Here is an 18,677-nt window from a genome sequence, read left to right on the forward strand (position 1 = left end):
TACGGGAATCTACTTGCCTAATCTGTTATCATACTGAACCTTGTGGGTTCAGTACAAAACCTTAAAATGTTACTGTGCTTCCTCAACAAATAATGCTGCCTGTCATTTGTCCTTTTTGTGGCTATTCAAATAATGTGACTTAATCCACTGAGAAAGAGTGGATTAAGCACCTATTTGAAAACTTACCTTGGTCGGTAAGCCACTCCCGCCCAGTCACATGACCTTTAAGCCCCCAGTCATATGATTTGTCAAGCCACTCCTACCCGGTCACATGGCCATGAAGCCATGCCCACAAAACAAGCCAAGCCCAAAGTGTGGCAGTAAAAAATTTGGCAGCCCATCACTGCACTCGGGTCATTGGTTCGCCATCACAGGTATAGGATCTCCTGCTTAGGTTGGACTAGAACAGTGTTTCCCAACCTTGGCAACTTGAAGATATCTGGACTTCAACTCCCAGAATTCCCCAGCCAGCATTTGCTGGACTAGAAGACCTCCAAGACCTTCCTTTCAACTCTGTTTATTCTGTTATTCTCTGTCTCCAAACAGATCTGGAAAAGGCAAACTAAATTTTTAAGGCCAGCTGTCTGGGTGCTGCCACCAGGTGATCAATTAAGTGCTTAATTTCTCCCCATCAGCCTCAGGAAAAGAAAGAGAACATGGCCAGGTTACGCCACAGCTCTACCACCCTGGGGAATTCCACAAAATGCCAAGTATGGCCAACCAAAAGAGTTGCCACCCTTGCTCTTTTTCCCCGCCAAGTACCATTCGGTTCCTTAACTGGCATTTATTTCAATTACGCTGGATGAGGATAATGGTTTTAGCATCGACACATCTTGAAGGCATCAGACTGGGGAAGGCTGATCTACAGGTTCCTTTCCTCCAAGTTAAATTAATGAGGTAAGTCCTGCCAAGAAATTACTCAGGAGGGAAAAAAAATTACAGTAATGATTTTTCTTTTTTATATATATTGTCCTTCCATTCACTCGGGTCGGAGTTCTCAGAGACGGCATGGATAAATCGCTGAAGTTTTCTAGGCAAGGTTTTTCAGAAGTGGTTTGCCATTGCTTCCTTCCCAGGGCTGGGAGAAAGTGACTGGCCCAAGGATAGGATTAGAAGACTGACGGCAGAAAAAGACACCATGGTCCATCTAGTCTGCCCTTATACTATTTTCTGTATTTTATCTTAGGATGGATATACTGTATGTTTATCCCAGGCATGTTTAAAGTCAGTTACTGTGGATTTATCTACCTCGTCTGCTGGAAGTTTGTTCCAAGGATCTACTACTCTTTCAGTAAAATAATATTTTCTCATGTTGCTTTTGATTGTTCCCCCAACTAACCTCAGATTGTGTCCCCTTGTTCTTGTGTTCACTTTCCTATTAAAAACACTTCCCTTCTGAACCTTATTTAACCCTTTAACATATTTAAATGTTTCGATCATGTCCCCCCTTTTCCTTCTGTCCTCCAGACTATACAGATTGAGTTCATGAAGTCTTTCCTGTGATACGTTTTATGCTTAAGACCTTCCACCATTCTTGTAGCCCGTCTTTGGACCTGTTCAATTTTGTCAATATCTTTTTGTAGGTGAGGTCTCCAGAACTGAACACAGTACAGTCATACCTCGTCTTACGAACCTAATTGGTTCCAGGGGGAGGTTCGTAAGACGAAAGGTTCGTAAGACGAAACATTGTTTCCCATAGGAAACAATGTAAAGTCAATTAATCCGTGCAACCAAAAAAAAAACCTGCAAAAAAACGCTGCTACCCGGCTATCACCTTTTAAAACAGCCTGTGGGCTCCCCAGCAACCTCCCGAACCCCGAACCCGGAAGTTCGGCAAAAGTTCGGTGTTCGGGAGGTTGCTGGGGAGCCCCCCAGCCCAACTGTCACCTTTTAAAACAGCCGGGCAGCTTTCCAGCAGCCTCCCGAAGCCGAACGCCAAACCTGAACTTCCGCGGTCGGCGTTCGGAGGCTGCTAGAAAGCCGCCCGGCTGTTTTAAAAGGTGACAGCCGGGCTGGGGGGCTCCCCAGCAACCTCCCGAACCCCGAACTTTTGCCGAACTTCCGGGTTCGGGGTGTTGCTGGGGAGCCCCCCAGCCCGGCTGTCACCTTTTAAAACAGCCGGGCGGCTTTCCAGCAGCCTCCTGAAGCCGAACGCCAAACCCGAACTTCCGCGTTCGGCGTTCGGAGGCTGCTCCATTTCTGACCTCCAGAGGCCTCCGGGGGAGGGGTGTGTGAAGAAAGCCATTTTCGCCCTCCCCAGATATTGAATTATGTGTGTGAACAGTCACGCGGGTGCGATAGCGTGCACTCATGTGCTTTCAGCACCTGAGGGAAAAAAGGTTCCCCATCACTGATTTAAGCCTTTAAAGTAGAGGTGGGAAACAAGGATTCTTTTACGACGAATGGACTTCAACTCCCAGAATTCCTGAGTCAGCCAAGCCCTGGCTGACCCAGGGATTCTGGGAGCGGAAGTCCACCCGTCATAAAAGAGCCCTCGTCCCCCACCCCCACTTTAAAGAATTGGGACAGTGTCATGAATGTGTAATAATGTAAATTTTAATTGATTGATGTCTAATGATCTGTTACGGCTCGGCCTTCACTTTCCGGTAATGCTATTGTTATGAGGATATTCAATAAGATCTAGTGAATATGAAGGGATGTCTTCGGAGAGGGGCGGCATACAAATCTAACTAATAGAATAGAATAGAATAGAATAGAATAGAATTTTTATTGGCCAAGTGTGATTGGACACACAAGGAATTTGTCTTGGTGCATATGCTCTCAGCGTCCATAAAATAAGATATACATTTGTCAAGAATCATGTGATAATTAATAATAATAATAATAATAATAATAATAATAATAATCGCCCGACTGGTGATGAAATACAAAATCCAGCATAGTGATCTCGTTTGCTGTGTTGTATTGAAATAATAATAATAATGATGATGATGATGATATAAGTAATATTGTTTTTTCTTTGCTTGTTTATGTTAACGTTTTTTCTTTTTATGTTAAAAAGGGCAATTAAGCTAGAAATAAGGATTTAGAGTTGTATACAGTATGAATAAATAAGGATATATGAAAATTAAATTGAGCACTATTAGAGGTCCCTTTGGCCTCAATTTATTGATCGGTGAAAATACTTGATTAGATGTATTAGCTTAATGGCACTAACTTTGAACAAGGATGTTGGAAAATTTTATATTTGATTTTTCAGGTGATAAAAGAAAGGAGGGAGGATAAATACCAAAGCAAATGGATCATTATTGTATTATAATGTAGATGGAAGGTATATGATATTGAACATGTTTTTGAGTGGAGAAAAAAAATAACCCCGAAAAAAATTGGGACAGTATCATAACAGGCCTGCACAAAAAAACCCCTCAGCTTATTCCTTTCGAGAGCCATGACAGGCGCCAAGCTAATCTAAGGACGGAACTTTCCTTGTTCCTTGACTGAGCCTGTTGGCAGCAAAATGGGCGGAGGAGGACCACGTCAGTACAGCTTTGCTCCAGGCAAGGCAAGGCAGGCAGGCAGGCCCGCCGCTCCGCCAAATGTGCAACAAGGGAAAAATTAGCAAAGAAAACAAGTCGTATTGTACGCCCGGGTCTCGCCAGCCCAGAACGGCCCAGCAGCTCCCGCCAACCGTCATCAGCAGCAAACCCGAAATGCCAACTTGGAACACCCACCGCTGGCAGCCTGCGAAGCTGAGGAAGGACAGAGGGCGTGACGCCAGCCGGCGTTTGAAAAAGCGACGGCTTGTCGGACGAGGGATCCAAGCCTTTCGTCTCTGCTAGGAGCGGGAAGGGGAGGGGGAATAATTCTGGCATGGGTTTCAAACCCATCTCCCGCACAATGGAAATAAATCAGCGGATTATTTTATCCCCGTCAACGTATCTTTGCCTGTGCGAGAGACGGCTGCCAAAAAACCCAAGCGGCCCTGGGAAATTCCAGTCTCCCATTCCTTTGCTCTGCTCTCAAACCAGTCCCCTTTTTTAAAAAAAAGGGCAGCCATAAAACCCTTGGAGAAAAAGGGGGTGATAATTAAAAGGCCTCTGTTTGCATCCTCAGGGTAGGAGTTGGGACTGCAACCGTCAGGCGCTGGCTTTTAATTCGATTTTGCTTGGGATTAAAAAGGACACACTAGTTCCAGTCAGGAGAAACCTGAATTAGGAGAAAAGCCCCTCCCGTTGCTCTATTTTACTGGTGTTTGCTTTAGAGGAGGGGGACGGAGAGGGGGGTGGAACAGATGCTTCCAAAAGAACAAACAAGGGCTTCTTGTCAGGGCCGGCCAGAATCCAGAATCAAAATGGAGGTCACTGCAATGCAGAAACTGGCAGCACCCTGCCGGCCAAAACATGGCACAGGAGATCACGCACCCTTTTCGGACTGGATGGCTTTTCAGCCCTTTGCCGATCAAAATGGGGCATGAGGGATCGCACGCAACCCCTCCCCCACATGCCCCATTTACAGCCTGGATGGTGTCCAGCACTTTGCTGACCAAAAGGGGGCATACAGGAAAAGGGTGCGGCCCTCCACGCCATTTTGGCCAGCAGGGTATTACTGGCCAACCAGGCTAAAATGAGCGTGTGCCCCACCTGTGCCCTATTTTGGCTGCCAGAGGTGTGGATTCTTCATGGGGTGCTTAAATCTGGCTCGCGGGGCTGGCTATTTCCAGGCCAAACACGCGGGCCAGATTTAAGCACCCTGTGGGCCAAATCCACGCCTTGACCTAGAGTTTCCCCACTGCATGCCATCAGAAGAGGGGGGGGGGGACAACCTACCAAATAAAGTTTATTTTACCAAACAAAATTCAGCCGATTCATATTATTTTCTTTCCACAAAATTTTACTGTATGCGTACAGGTGGTCCTGAAATTATGACCGCAATTGAGCCCAAAATTGCTAAGCGAGACAGTTAAGTGAGTTTTTGCACCATTGTGTGACCTTTCGTATCACAGCCATTAAGGAAATCACTGCAGTTGTGGAGTTAGTCACATGACCCGGGGATGCTACGACCATCATAAACAGGAGGCAATTGCCAGGGCCCTGACCTTTGAGTGTGAAAAGGGTCATAACTCACTTTTTCCAGTGCAGTTGTTAACATCGAACAGTCACTAAATGAATAGTCATAAGTCGATGACTACCTGTATTTTATTGCATTTTTTCCCTCCAATCCTTCTTCCCCAAAATTTGAGTTGGCACATTTGACCTCTGCACTCCTTTCTGTTATCTTCATTCCTTGGATATCTGGATTATAAAGCACCCTAAGCTATTGTTTGTTTTACCAATGTTTTGTTTGAATAAATTACACAACCAGGCGGGCAGCCACACAATGGGCCGAGCCAGAAATTAAGAATGACCAACCCACCCATGGAGCAGTTTATACAATATGCTAAAGCCCCAAACCAACCAAACAAACTTTATTGTCGTTTAGCATGTTGTCTGGGCCACGATAGTAGAACTGTTGGCTGAGTTTGGTTGCAACACTTGAAGTCTCTCCACTCTTTTTATGGTCTAAATCCTGAAGCTATTTTGGACAGGAACTCTCAATCTCTTGCCACTGGTCTGTTAGCTTGAGTAAATAATTAGAATAGAATAGAGCTGGAAGGGACCTTGGAGGTCTTCTAGTCCAGCCCCCTGCTCAAGCAGGAGAACCTATACAATCTCAGCAAGTGACTGTCCAGTCTCTTCTTAAAAACCTCCCGTGATGGAGTGCCCATGATTTCTAGAGGCAAGTTGTTCCGCTGGTTAGTTGTTCTCACTATTAGGAAGGTTCTCCTTAATTCCAGGTTGCTTCTCTGTTTGATTAGTCTCCAACCATTGTTTCTTGTCCTGCCCTCTGGTGCTTTTGACAATAAATTGACTCCCTCTTCTTTGTGGTAGCCCCAAAAATACAGCTGTCATGTCACCCTGTGGTTCTTCTTTTCTTTAGACTAGCCAGAGCCAAAATCTGTAGCTGTTCTTCGTATGTTTTAGTTTCCAGGCTTTTAATCATCTTAGTTGCTCTTCTCTGCACTTTTTCCAAAGTCTCGACATTATTTTTGTAATGTGGTGACCAAAACTAGATGTGGTGCTCCAGGTATGGCCTTACTAAAAGCTTTATAAAACGGTACTTAATACTTCATGTGATATTTGATTCTATGCCTCTGTTTATACAATCCAGGATTGCATTAGATTTTTTTTGTCTGCTGATGCCTCCCCACATTTATGGCTCATGTTTAAGTGACCATCCACTAGGACTCCAATGTCCCTCTCACAGTTACTGTTTTGATCTGTACTTATTTATAGCTTTGATTTTTCCCTGTCTAAATGTAAAGCTTTGCTTTTCTCCACAATAAAATTAATTTTCTTCGATAGGACACATTGTTCAAGTTTGTCAAGATAAGTTATGTTCTCTCGGATGGTTCCAACTGACCTATCTCGTCCTCGGAGTGGCTAGCCGATGGCACAAGACCATTAATCTCGTAGAATAGAATTGGGGAACGATGGTTCCCTCATAACTTGTGGACTTCGACTCCCAGAATTCCTGAGCCACCCAATGCTGCTAGGGAAAGCAAGTAGGATGCTTGGCTGCATAGCTAGAGGTATAACAAGCAGGAAGAGGGAGATTATGATCCCACTATATAGAGTGATGGTGAGACCACATTTGGAATACTGTGCTCAGTTCTGGAGACCTCACCTACAAAAAGATATTGACAAAATTGAACGGGTCCAAAGACGGGCTACAAGAATGGTGGAAGGTCTTAAGCATAAAGCGTATCAGGAAAGACTTCATGAACTCAATCTGTCTAGTCTGGAGGGCAGAAAGAAAAGGGGGGACATGATCGAAACATTTAAATATGTTAAAGGGTTAAATAAGGTCCAGGAGGGAAGTGTTTTTAATAGGAAAGTGAACACAAGAACAAGGGGACACAATCTGAGGTTAGTTGGGGGAAAGATCAAAAGCAACATGAGAAAATATTATTTTACTGAAAGAGTAGTAGATCCTTGGAACAAACTTCCAGCAGACGTGGTAGATAAATCCACAGGAACTGAATTTAAACATGCCTGGGATAAACATATATCCATCCTAAGATAAAATACAGGAAATAGTATAAGGGCAGACTGGATGGACCATGAGGTCTTTTTCTGCCGTCAGACTTCTATGTTTCTATGAGTTGAAGTCCACAAATCATAAAAGACCATCATTTCCCACCACTGTCCTAGGAAATGGCCTTCAGAGGAAATCCCACTGCCATCAAGACCAACAGACTTGGATCACCAGGAAAGCTCATGGAAAAACACCCCAAAGCTGTTTTTCCAAAAGGCATCTGGACTTTTTGGGTTGTTTCTTCTTTTTTTTCATGAAAAACGTTTCGCTTCTCATCCAAGAAGCTTCTTCAGTTCTGACTGAATGGTGAGGAATGGAAGGATTTGGAGTGATCTGCCAAGAATATAAATCTTTCCATTCCCCACCATTCAGTCAAAACTGAAGAAGCTTCCCGGGTGGGAAGCAAAACATTTTCAAGAAAAAAACATTTTTGGAACAAGCAGCTTTGGGACCACCATGACCTGGTTGATAAGAGAATCTCCACAGACACCCATGGAAAATATTCTCACCCATGAGAAAATATTATTTTACTGAAAGAGTAGTAGATGCTTGGAACAAACTTCCAGCAGACGTTGTTAGTAAATCCACAGTAACTGAATTTAAACATGCCTGGGATAAACATAGATCCATCCTAAGATAAAATACAGGATAAGGGCAGACTAGATGGACCAGGAGGTCTTTTTCTGCCGTCAATCTTCTATGTTTCTAGAAAGATATCCAAAAATATCAGGTTGACTTCGTCAAGTCTAGTTCCTCAGTATAGGTCTCCTTTCCACCTCCAGAACCTCCTGGTGATTTTAATGCCATTGCGAAGAACAAAAGTAGAGGGAAGAAAGAATAAGGGACTCCAACAAAATGCCTGTTTTGAAAGTGAATCCTAAACAGGATGGCTTAATGTGTGACATGGTGTCATTTTGACACCGTGACCCGACAGGCCTTTGGACCCTCTGAAATCACAAGGAATGACCCTACTCTCGTGCAGCCTCTGGAACTGCCTTTTGATAAAACATTATTTAAAAAAAACATTTACAATTATGGCATCGGACCAGAATATCTCCGGGACCGCCTTCTGCCGTACGAATCCCAGCAACCAGTTAGGTCCCAGAGTTGCCCTTCTCCGTGTCCCGTCGACTAAACCATGTCGTTTGGCGGGACCCAGGGGAAGAGCCTTCTCTGTGGCGGCCCTGACCCTCTGGAACCAGCTCCCCCCGGAGTTTAGAACTGCCCCTACCCTGCTTGCCTTTCGTAAAGTTCTTAAGACCCATCTCTGCAGTCGGGCATGGGGGAACTGAGACATCTCCCCCGGGCCTATACAGTTTATACATCGTATGTTTCTGTGTATGTTTGTTTTTAATAATGGGGTTTTTAGTGTTTTTTAAATTGTTGGATTTGTTCTTACATTGTCTTTGCTATTGTTGTGAGCCGCCCCAAGTCTACGGAGAGGGGCGGCATACAAATCTAATAAATAAATAAATAAATGTATGCATTTAAATAGTTTACAGGTATTCCTCAACATACAACCGCCCCAATGGAACCCAAAATTTCTGTCATTGAGCGAGGCAGTTGAGTGGGGTTTGCCTCATCTGGCTCATACCTCATGATTCTTGACAATTGTATATTTTCTTTTATGAACACTGAGAGCATCTGCACCAAAGACAAATTCCTTGTGTGTCCAATCACACTTGGCCAATAAAGAATTCTATTATATTTTACAGACTTTTCTTGCCGCCGTTGGTAAGTGAATCATCGCAGTTGTTAAATTAGTAACACGGTGGACTGGGAAAATCTGGCTTCCCCATGGATTTTGCTTGTCAGAAAGTTACAAAAGGTGTATAAATATGAGCCGGTAGCAAAGTACCCAACTTTTAATCACATGAGTCCCAATGGTGGGATTCAAAATTCCCAGAATTCTTGAGCCAATCATGCTACCTCGTAAATTCTGGGAGCTGAAGTCCAGATGTCATAGAAGAGCCAACTTTGCCCACCCTTGGCCTAGAGCAATGGTTCTCGACCTTTCTAACGCCGCGACCTCTTAATACAGTTCCTCGTGTTGTGGTGACCCCCAACCATAAGTCTAGCGCCAATTCTCCCAACAGAGCTGTAAGCGGATTGTCAGGAAGATTAGAGTGACACCCCCACCGTAAACGCCCGATTGGTCGGATTGTAAAAGTATGTTCCAAGGCGCCACAATAGAAACTTTAATTCCTAATACTGTGGGAATTTGAAACGGCCTATGAAACGGTCGTTCGACCCCCAAAGGGATCCCAACCTTACATACATACATACATACATACATACATACATACATACATACATACATACATACATACAAAGCATACTTCCAGTGCTGGAGTATTCACAACTTCTGGAGGCAAGCTGTTCCACAGATTAATTGTTCTGACTGTCAGGAAATTTCTCCTTACTTCTAAGTTGCTTCTCCCCTTGTTTAGTTTCCACCCATTGCTTCTTGTCCTACCGTCAGGTGCTTTGGAGAATAGGTTGACTCCCTCTTCTTTGGGGCAACCCCTGAGATATTGGAACATGGCTGTCATGTCCCCCCTGGTCCTTCTTTTCATTAAAATAGCCATGCCCAGTTGCTGCAACCGTTCTTCATATGTTTTAGCCTCCAGTCCCCTAATTATCTTTGTTGCTCTTCTCTGCACTACAGATAGCCCTCACTTCCAGATCTACAGGTAGCCCTTGCCTTAGGGCCACAACTGAGCCCAAAATTTTGGTTGCTAAGCAAGACAGTTGTTAAGTGAATTTTGCCCCCTTTTACTTGTTTTGTCCATAATTGTTCAGTGAATCACTGTAGTTGTTAAGTTAGTAACACAGCCAGTGAGTGCATATTGGCTGCCCCAGTGACTTTGCTGGTCAGAAGGTCGGAAAAGGGACCCTGGCAATTGTCATAAATATGATAAATTCACAAGTGTGTGAATATTGTACAAAAATGGAAAGCAGCCAAAATTCCCTCTGATAGAAAGGCAATTAAGAAAATCCTGGACTGCGCAGAGATGAACAAACTGACATGAAAATTAAAGACAAGGGTAAATCTTTGCAAAGATTTACCCAACATTATTAGACACATGTTGGAAGGGTAAAAATGAAAGAGGTACTTTTTTCCATATGTGGTGGTCATGTCCTATGATACAAAAAATTTGGAAAATAACTCATACTTGGCTTTCAGAGATTACGAAAGAGGAAATAGAATTTACCCCAGAAGCTATGCTATTAGGAGTTTGGAGAAAACACTACTCAAAACAAACAATGCTTTTTACAACACACATAAACACCGCAACGAGAATCGCGATAGCACAACTCTGGAAAAATGATCAGACCCCAACGGAAGAATTAATTATAGATAAGATATATACATGCGTGGAGATGGATGAACTCACTAACTCAATTAAGGGAAACAAAATCACAGAATCAAAACGAACATGGCAAAAATGGCATGAATGGGTTCAAAAGAGAATATAGAAACAATATAATAAGAAGCAACAGTACAATGGAAACAATCTACAGCTACCTTGTAAAAAGTTTTATTTACCAGTTATTGAATATAATAAATATTAGAATATAAAAGTATGAAATATAATGTATATAATGGAATGTAACAGGTAAAAATTTATTATAAGAATTTTAAAAGAGATGGTTTATAATCTGTAAAACAGAATAATGTATGATTTGAACTATATGTGAAAACTCAATAAAGAAATTTATAAAAAAGAAAAAAGAAAATTAAAGACAAGGAAGATACAGGATATTATAATGTATGGGTGAAGTTTTACGATTGGTTAGAAAATGAATATATTTAGAAATTAAATTAGAATGACGGTAAAAGAAGAAAATGGAGAATAAATGGTGGTAGACCCAAGCGTCAAAATTATTAAGTTTTGAGGAGGCAGCATTAGATTAATACCATATATTCAGATTAAAGAATTATGTCTATAGAAATTATATAAAAATAATTTAAGAGATGCCAACAGTTTGAAAATGTATGGGAATATGTTATCAGTCTGCTAAATATGAACTAAGATAAGAATCACTCAGGGAAAGACAAAGAGGGAGAAAGAGGAATTAGGAAAGTGAAGGGAGAAGAGAGGTAGTGAAGTAGGAAGGGGAGAGAAGGAATATGCAGATAGAAAGAAAAGATGGAGACAGAAGGAGAGGAGTGTAAAGAAAAGAGGAAAACAGACTGATGAGCAGTAGTATATAGAATAGGTGCAAAACAGGATATTGGTTTAAGAATGATTGGATTAAAATGTAGAATTGTGAATGTTATTGATATATCTTAAGGTAGATGCATTGAAATATACACTGCTCAAAAAAATAAAGGGAATACTCGAAGAACACATCCTAGATCTGAATGAATGAAATACTGTATTCTCATTGAATACTTTGTTCTGTACAAAGTTGAATGTGCTGACATGATGTGAGATTGATTATCAATCAGTGTTGCTTCCTAAGTGGACAGTTTGATTTCACAGAAGTTTGATTGATTGATTGATTTTTATTTTATTTATTCATTTGTCCTATACACAAATACATAGGAAGAAAGATAGACATGTGATAATATAAAAGAGGATGAAAGTGAACTTAGAGGAGAGGATATATGAAAGGAAGAGAATATATATGATAAGTGAGAGAAAGGAAAGACAATTGGACAGGGGACGAAAGGCACACCAGTGCACTTATGTATGCCCCTTACTGGCCTCTTAGGAACCTGGAGAGGTCAATCGTGGAGAGTCTAAGGGAGAAATGTTGGGGGTTAGGGGTTGACACAATTGAGTACGGTAATGAGTTCCACGCTTCAATAACTCGACTGTTGAAATCATATTTTTTACAGTCAAGTTTGGAGCGGTTCGTATTAAGTTTGAACCTGTTGCATGCTCTTGTGTTATTGCGGTTGAAGCTGAAATAGTCATTGACCAGTAGGACATTGCAGCATATGATCTTGTGAGCAATACTCATATCGTGTTTTAGGCGCCGTAGTTCTAGGCTTTCTAGGCCCAGGATTGTTAGTCTATTTTTGTAGGATATTCTGTTTCGAGTGGAGGAGTGAAGGGCTCTTCTGGTGAAATATCTTTGGACATTTTCAAGGGTGTTGATGTCTGAGATGTGGTATGGGTTCCAGACAGATAAGCAATAGTCTAGGATGGGTCTGGCAAAAGTTTTGTAGGCTCTTGTTATATTGTTATATTGTGTTGTTTAAGTGTTCCCTTTATTTTATTTTTTGAGCAGTATATATATGTGTGTGTGTGGAAATTGTGGAGAATAAATAAAAAAATACTAAAAAAACCAAGCATGTGAATATTGATCACATGGCCATGGGGGATGCTGCAATAGCCATTAAGTATGAAAAATGGACATAAGTTCCCTTTTTTCGGGGCCGTTGTAACTTCGAACCGCCATGGTCATGAAATGAGCTGTTGTACATTGAGGCCTAGCTGGGTTTAATCTCCAATAAGCTGGAGGCCAAACAACCACTAGGCAGGCAGTATGAGAGAGAAAGGGGGCCTCCCTGTTTGCCCCCAGCACCAAAACCTCCTAGCTTTCCTAGCCCGGCCCTACCCCACCAGCTGAACTCTGAACTAGCAAGGACAAAAGGGCTATTTTAGGAAACCATTTGTTCAAAAGATATTTAGTTCCACCAAAAGTATTTTTCAGCCAAGCAGTTACTTACAACAGTGAGAGGAGAAGGAGGAGGAGGAGGAGAAGAGGAGGAGGAGGAGGAGAAGGGGAGAAGGGAAAAGGAGGAGGATGGGGGAGGAGGAGAGAGGGAGGGAGAGGAGAAAGTGAGAAATTTGAGTCTATGGCAGGATCCTATCCAGACCCAAGACTGATCAAAGACTCATCTTTCTACCATCTTTCTGGAAGATTACTAATTTGGTATTGAAACTCTCCAGCATTCTGCCAAGCAGGATCCCAGGACAGAAGCCAAAAAACAATCAGCATTCATCATTTTGGATTATTTGTTTGGAAAAAACCCACATTGTTGTTCGGAGGATCTGCCACTAGACCGCTGTACAAAAGCTGCAGGCTCAGAGAACTGGAATCTGGATGACTTTTGACAAAAGGAAGCCCTCCACTTTCCATAGGGCAGGAAAACAAAGCAAGAGCCCAACTTTGCCAGGAGCTTAAGTCCAGGAGTACATCAGCGTCTGGCTACTACAATTCCCTCTGCCCGGAGGGTTTCGCCATCTTAAATGAGCATCTTTTCTCCATTAACCCAACGCGTTTTGGCCAAACTGCTTGATCCGAAGCAGATCTTCAAAGCCCCCAAAATGTGAACTGTGGAATTCGTTAAAAACCGTCAGGGTGGGATTAAGTAAAATTCTAAAGCATTGAGAATCCTGGAGTATTAAAATGAGTGCAAGTCTTAGTAGAATTTGGGTCAGGGAGCAGCAAATCTCCAATCCTGCAATGCAATGCAGGTAGTCCTCGACTTACGACCAGAACCGATTTCTGTGCTGAGCTTTGCCCCATTTTTTTCCTGACCTTTCTTGCCACAGAGGTTAACTGAATCCTTGCAGTTGTTAAGTTAGTCACATGGTCATTAAGTGAATCTAGCTCCCCTCCCCCTCCCCCATGGACATTGCTTGTCAGGTCACAAAAGGGGAATCCCATGATCTTGGGACACCGCAACCGTTGTAAATATGAATCGTTTGCCAAGCATCTGAATTTGGATCATGTAACAAAATTGAACGGGTCCAAAGATGGGTTATAAGAATGGTGGAAGGTCTTAAGCATAAAACGTATCAGGAAAGACTTCATGAACTCAATCTGTATAGTCTGGAGGACAGAAGGAAAAGGGGGGACATGATCGAAACATTTAAATATGTTAAAGGGTTAAATAAGGTCCAGGAGGGAAGTGTTTTTAATAGGAAAGTGAACACAAGAACAAGGGGACACAATCTGAGGGTAGTTGGGGGAAAGATCAAAAGCAACGTGAGAAAATATTATTTTACTGAAAGAGTAGTAGATCCTTGGAACAAACTTCCAGCAGACATGATTGGTAAATCCACAGTCACTGAATTGAAACATGCCTGGGATAAACATAGATCCATCCTAAGATAAAATACAGGATAAGGGCAGACTAGATGGACATGGAGGTCTTTTTCTGCCGTCAATCTTCTAAGATATCCAAAAATATCAGATAAAATACAGAAAATAGTATAAGGGCAGACTAGATGGACCATGAGGTCTTTTTCTGCCACAAGTCTTCTATGTTTCTATGTAACTAGGAAATGCTCCAATGGTTGCACGAGTGAAAAAAAAGGGTCCCCATTTTTAGTGCTGTTGTTAATCTCAAACAATCGCTAAATGAATGGGTTGTACATCAAGGACCACATATACAGGGACCACACTTACAACTACAATTAGATCAGAATTTCCGTTGCTAAGCAAAGCGGTTATTCAGCTAGCCGAACGAGTTTTGCTAGGTTTATTGCCACAGCTGCAACGCAGATCACTGAAGTTCTTAAACACCCTACACCGTCATTAAGTGAATCTGACCTCAATCTTTTGGCTTTGCTTGTCGGAAGACAGCTGGGCCAGATCCCAAATGGTGATCCGGTGATCCCAGAACCCTGCAACTCTCAAAAAATACATGCCGAGCCTTTGAATTTGGATCACGTGACTATCCAGAAAACACCATGATCGTGCGAGGACCAAGAGCCTTGGTGGTGCAGTGGTTAGGGTGCATAACTGCAAGCTACTTCTGCTGATCACGGGCTGCCAGCAGTTTGGCAGATCGATATCAAGGTTGATTCAAGATGACTCAGCCTTCCATCCTTCCAAGGTCGGCACCCAGATTGTTGGGGGCAATATGCTTACTCTCTGTAAACCACTTAGAAAGGGCTGTAAAAGCAGTATATAAGTCTAAATGCTAATGCTATACAGTGTTCCCTTGATTTTCGCGGGTTCGAACTTCGCGAATAGCCTTTACCACGGTTTTTCAAAAAATATTAATTAAAAAATACTTCGCAGGGTTTTTTCTATACCACGGTTTTTCCCGTCCGATGATGTCATATGTCATCGCCAAACTAATAATTTTTGCAAATAAATAACAAAAAAAAAAATTATTGTTAATAAATAATTATGTTTATAAATATCAGGATCACTAAGTGTCTTATTCAATGGTGAGGACCAGTAATAATGGTGAGTAAATGGTTGTTAAGGGAATGGGAAGTGGTAATTTAGGGGTTTAAAGTGTTAAGGGAAGGCTTGTGATACTGTCCATAGCCAAAAATGGTGTATTTACTTCCGTATCTCTACTTCGCGGAAATTCGACTTTCGCGGGTGGTCTCGGAACGCATCCCCCGCGAAAATCGAGGGAACACTGTAGTTTGATGCTCTTGCAACATTGAACATCCAACCTTCCGCAAGTTATTTCTTTCATAAATCATGAAGCTCTAAGCCAACATGGAGCTGCTCTTGAGGTTGAGGAGAGGCTCTATGCCAATTAAAGCTGAGAGCTTGGAACTGCCAATTATGGCCTAGCGTTTACAGACTGCTGAACACCACCATCTTAATTGGCCTAATGATCAGTCCAAGCAACAGGGATCATAAGGATGTAAAGCTCAGTGCCTCGGGTTAAACCTGGGCTAGGATTTCTGGGGTTGCGGGTCTCATTTGAACCCAGCCTGCTCGAGTAGCTTAAAGGAGGGCTCTACAACCTTGGCGGCTTTAAGCCTGGCGGACTTCAACTCCCAGAATTCCCCAGCCAGCAAAGTTTACTCTCTTGCAATCCCTTCCTCTGCAATTGCTCCACTTTAGATGGTAAGGGAAAAGGAAACAGACACAGCTGGCTAGGGAATTCTGGGAGTTGAAGTCCGCCAGGATTAACGTCGGCAAGGTTGGAGACCCCTGGCTTAAAGTCCAACCTATTGGGTAACATCTCCATGGGGGGAGTCGTTACACCCAGACGGGGTTTGCTACTTACCGCCGCTAGGGGTGCAATGCGTGTATAGCTTTGGGTCGCCAGCATGCACGTGTCCCCGCGAGATTTTGCTTCTGCACAGGAAGCACAATATTGCGAGAGGATGCACACGAGAGAGATTTTGGCAAATTTTGTGTTTCCACGCTTGCACAGAAGCAAAATCTCGCTGGGATACATACAAGCGCATGGCGGCGATGCAAAGCTGCGCGTGAGTTCCGTTTTCACTACTGGTAACCCGTGTGGCAAGTGCCAGGTAGCAACCCGATATTGGCTACACCACACCTCAAAATAAATTGGCAGCATCAAAATTAATGAGGAAATCCAGGATGAAGCAGAGTTTGCTGAGCTGGAACTGGCCGTTTGCGCCTCTACTTCGGAAGGAGGAAAGTTTAATGGCCTTTGAAGAATTTATTGGGAAAACAAAGAGAGGATATTTGTAGCTCGGGGTTGGAACGCCGGGGTCCTTGTCGTTCTCTGGTCTTTGTTGTTTCCCCGCAGATGTTTCATGATCCAAATTATTAGTCTGGATCATGAAAAGTCTGCAAGAAAACAAGCAAGTTCAGAGAATACCAAGGACACCACAGTCCTCCCCCTCCTCTTCCCTGCAAAAACCCCACAGTATTGATGATGTGACATAGTTGGGTAATGAAATGTCTTTAAAAAAAAAAAACCCAACCAAAGTCAGAAAACAGCAAGGACCCCACAGGCCTCCCCTTCCTCCTCTTTTCCTTTTTGTTTAAACCTTTATTTTTAAATTAAAACATAACACACCTAAAAGACAAACACAAAAACACACACTTGGGGTATTTACGGTACATCTCCATTTCTATCAGAAGTTCTAACAGAGATATACCTATATATTTTTACATTATTTGGTTAACGTTTATGCTTGCATATTTTTGTTAACATGTCAAAAATTCCTTTATCCATTATTAATCTTTTAGGTTTTCTATTCAATTTCACTTCCTTTGCCATTTCTTTTTTAGCCAATTCTAGATTTTACTCCCATACCTTATATAATAGATATATGAGATATAATTTGCATTGGCATCCTTCAGTCTCGAAAGACCAGAGTATCATGCTCTGGATTCCCCAGAGCATGAAGCCTGGGTAGGATATGATATAATATATGATATGATATAATATAATCCTGAGACCTTCAGGATTGGGCGGCACAGAAGTCGAATTAAATAAATAATAAATATGATATAATATAATATAGTATAATATAATATAATATGATATAATATAATGTAAGCCCTATAATAGTCTGAGTCCTCTTTTCCTCCTCTTCCTCCCTGCCAACCCCACTCTCTTCCAGCGCTGATGATGTTCCCTAGTTTGGATCACAAAATGTTTGCAAGAAAAACAACTCAAGCTCAGAGACCACCAAGGACTTCCACCACCACCCCTCAAATTGGGGTGATGGTGGTCCTAACCCTCAAATTGGGGGGGAGGAAGGACAACTGCCCAAATTGGGGTGATGGTGGTCCTAACCCTCAAATTGGGGGGGAGGAAGGACAACTGCCCAAATTGGGGTGATGGTGGTCCTAACCCTCAAATTGGGGGGGAGGAAGGACAACTGCCCAAATTGGGGTGATGGTGGTCCTAACCCTCAAATTGGGGGGAGGAAGGACCACTGCCCAAATTGGGGTGATGGTGGTCCTAACCCTCAAATTGGGGGTCCTCCCCAAGCTCCGACCCGGGTGGATGGGCTTCAGTAAACCCGACAGCCCGAATCAGCCCCCCCCCCCCCGTCCAGCCACGACCGGGTTAGGCGCGGGTTATAAGCATGGGGCTGTCTTGCTTTTTCTTTTTTGTTCCCTTTCGTGGCCCAAGCGAAAAGCAAAAACGCCGCCCGGGCGACGCGGCGCCAGCAAAAACCCCGACCCGCAGCAGCCGATCGGCGCCCAGGCCGGGGAGGATGGGAGTTGCAATCCGAAGGGTTTGAGGGGGGGTGGGAGGGGTCGCTGGGGAGGACGGACTGGATGGGTCGGCCAAGACGGCGGGAGGGGGGGGAAGAAGAGGGCTGCTCCTCCCTCCCAGGCCCGCGGGGACTCCCAGGCCCATCGTCCCCTGCCAAAAAAAAAATCTCACCCGAAATCATCGTCCATGGACTTGAAGTAGAACTTGTAGTTGGGCCGGTTGAGCAGCGCCTTGAAGTCGCCCAGCGTGACCCGCTCGGCCGGCAGCGGCAGCTTGACCAGGTAGGGCGTCTCCTGGTCGTCCAGGTGGTAGATGATCTTGGTCTCCGACGCCGCCATGGCCTCCCACCGCCCGAGCCGCCTCGCCGCCCGGCCTCGTCCCCTTGTTCTCTCTCGGACCCGGTGCCAGCGCCGCCCGCCCGCTCGCCCGGCCCCAGCGCGCAAGCTCCGGCCCAGCCGGCACCGCCTCTTCTTCTGCCGGCTCCTCCCCTGCGTGAGGAGACGCCGCCGCAGCCGCCTCAGCCGCCCCGGGACCCTCCGAGTGGCAGCCGGCGCCGCCCCGGGGGATGCTCGGCTTTGGGCAGGCCCCGCCCCTCGCTTTCCCTGAGGCGGGTGGGGGAGGGAGGAGTTCTGCGCAGCCCCGGCTGGGAGGGGGAGGGTCAGCCGCCTTTCTCAGCGTGCCTGAGGGGGAGGGGGGAGGGGTGCCAGTTTCG

At 43.9% G+C, this 18,677-nt stretch overlaps 1 protein-coding gene across 4 annotated transcripts in view; it reads right to left on the reverse strand.

Moving 5' to 3' along the window:
• DVL3 (dishevelled segment polarity protein 3) overlaps positions 1-18,380 on the reverse strand; it is a 72,675-nt gene extending 54,295 nt beyond the window's left edge. For all 4 annotated transcript variants that reach the window (XM_070753766.1, XM_070753764.1, XM_070753767.1 and 1 more), the window contains exon 1: positions 18,137-18,380. In XM_070753766.1, coding sequence (XP_070609867.1) covers positions 18,137-18,303 — 167 coding nt within the window. In that variant the 5' untranslated portion in view covers positions 18,304-18,380. The remainder of the gene's footprint in view (positions 1-18,136) is intronic.
• Positions 18,381-18,677: the final 297 nt, after the last annotated feature.

The sequence above is a fragment of the Erythrolamprus reginae genome, chromosome 5 (assembly GCF_031021105.1).
Source record: "Erythrolamprus reginae isolate rEryReg1 chromosome 5, rEryReg1.hap1, whole genome shotgun sequence".
Classification (NCBI taxonomy): domain Eukaryota; kingdom Metazoa; phylum Chordata; class Lepidosauria; order Squamata; family Dipsadidae; genus Erythrolamprus; species Erythrolamprus reginae.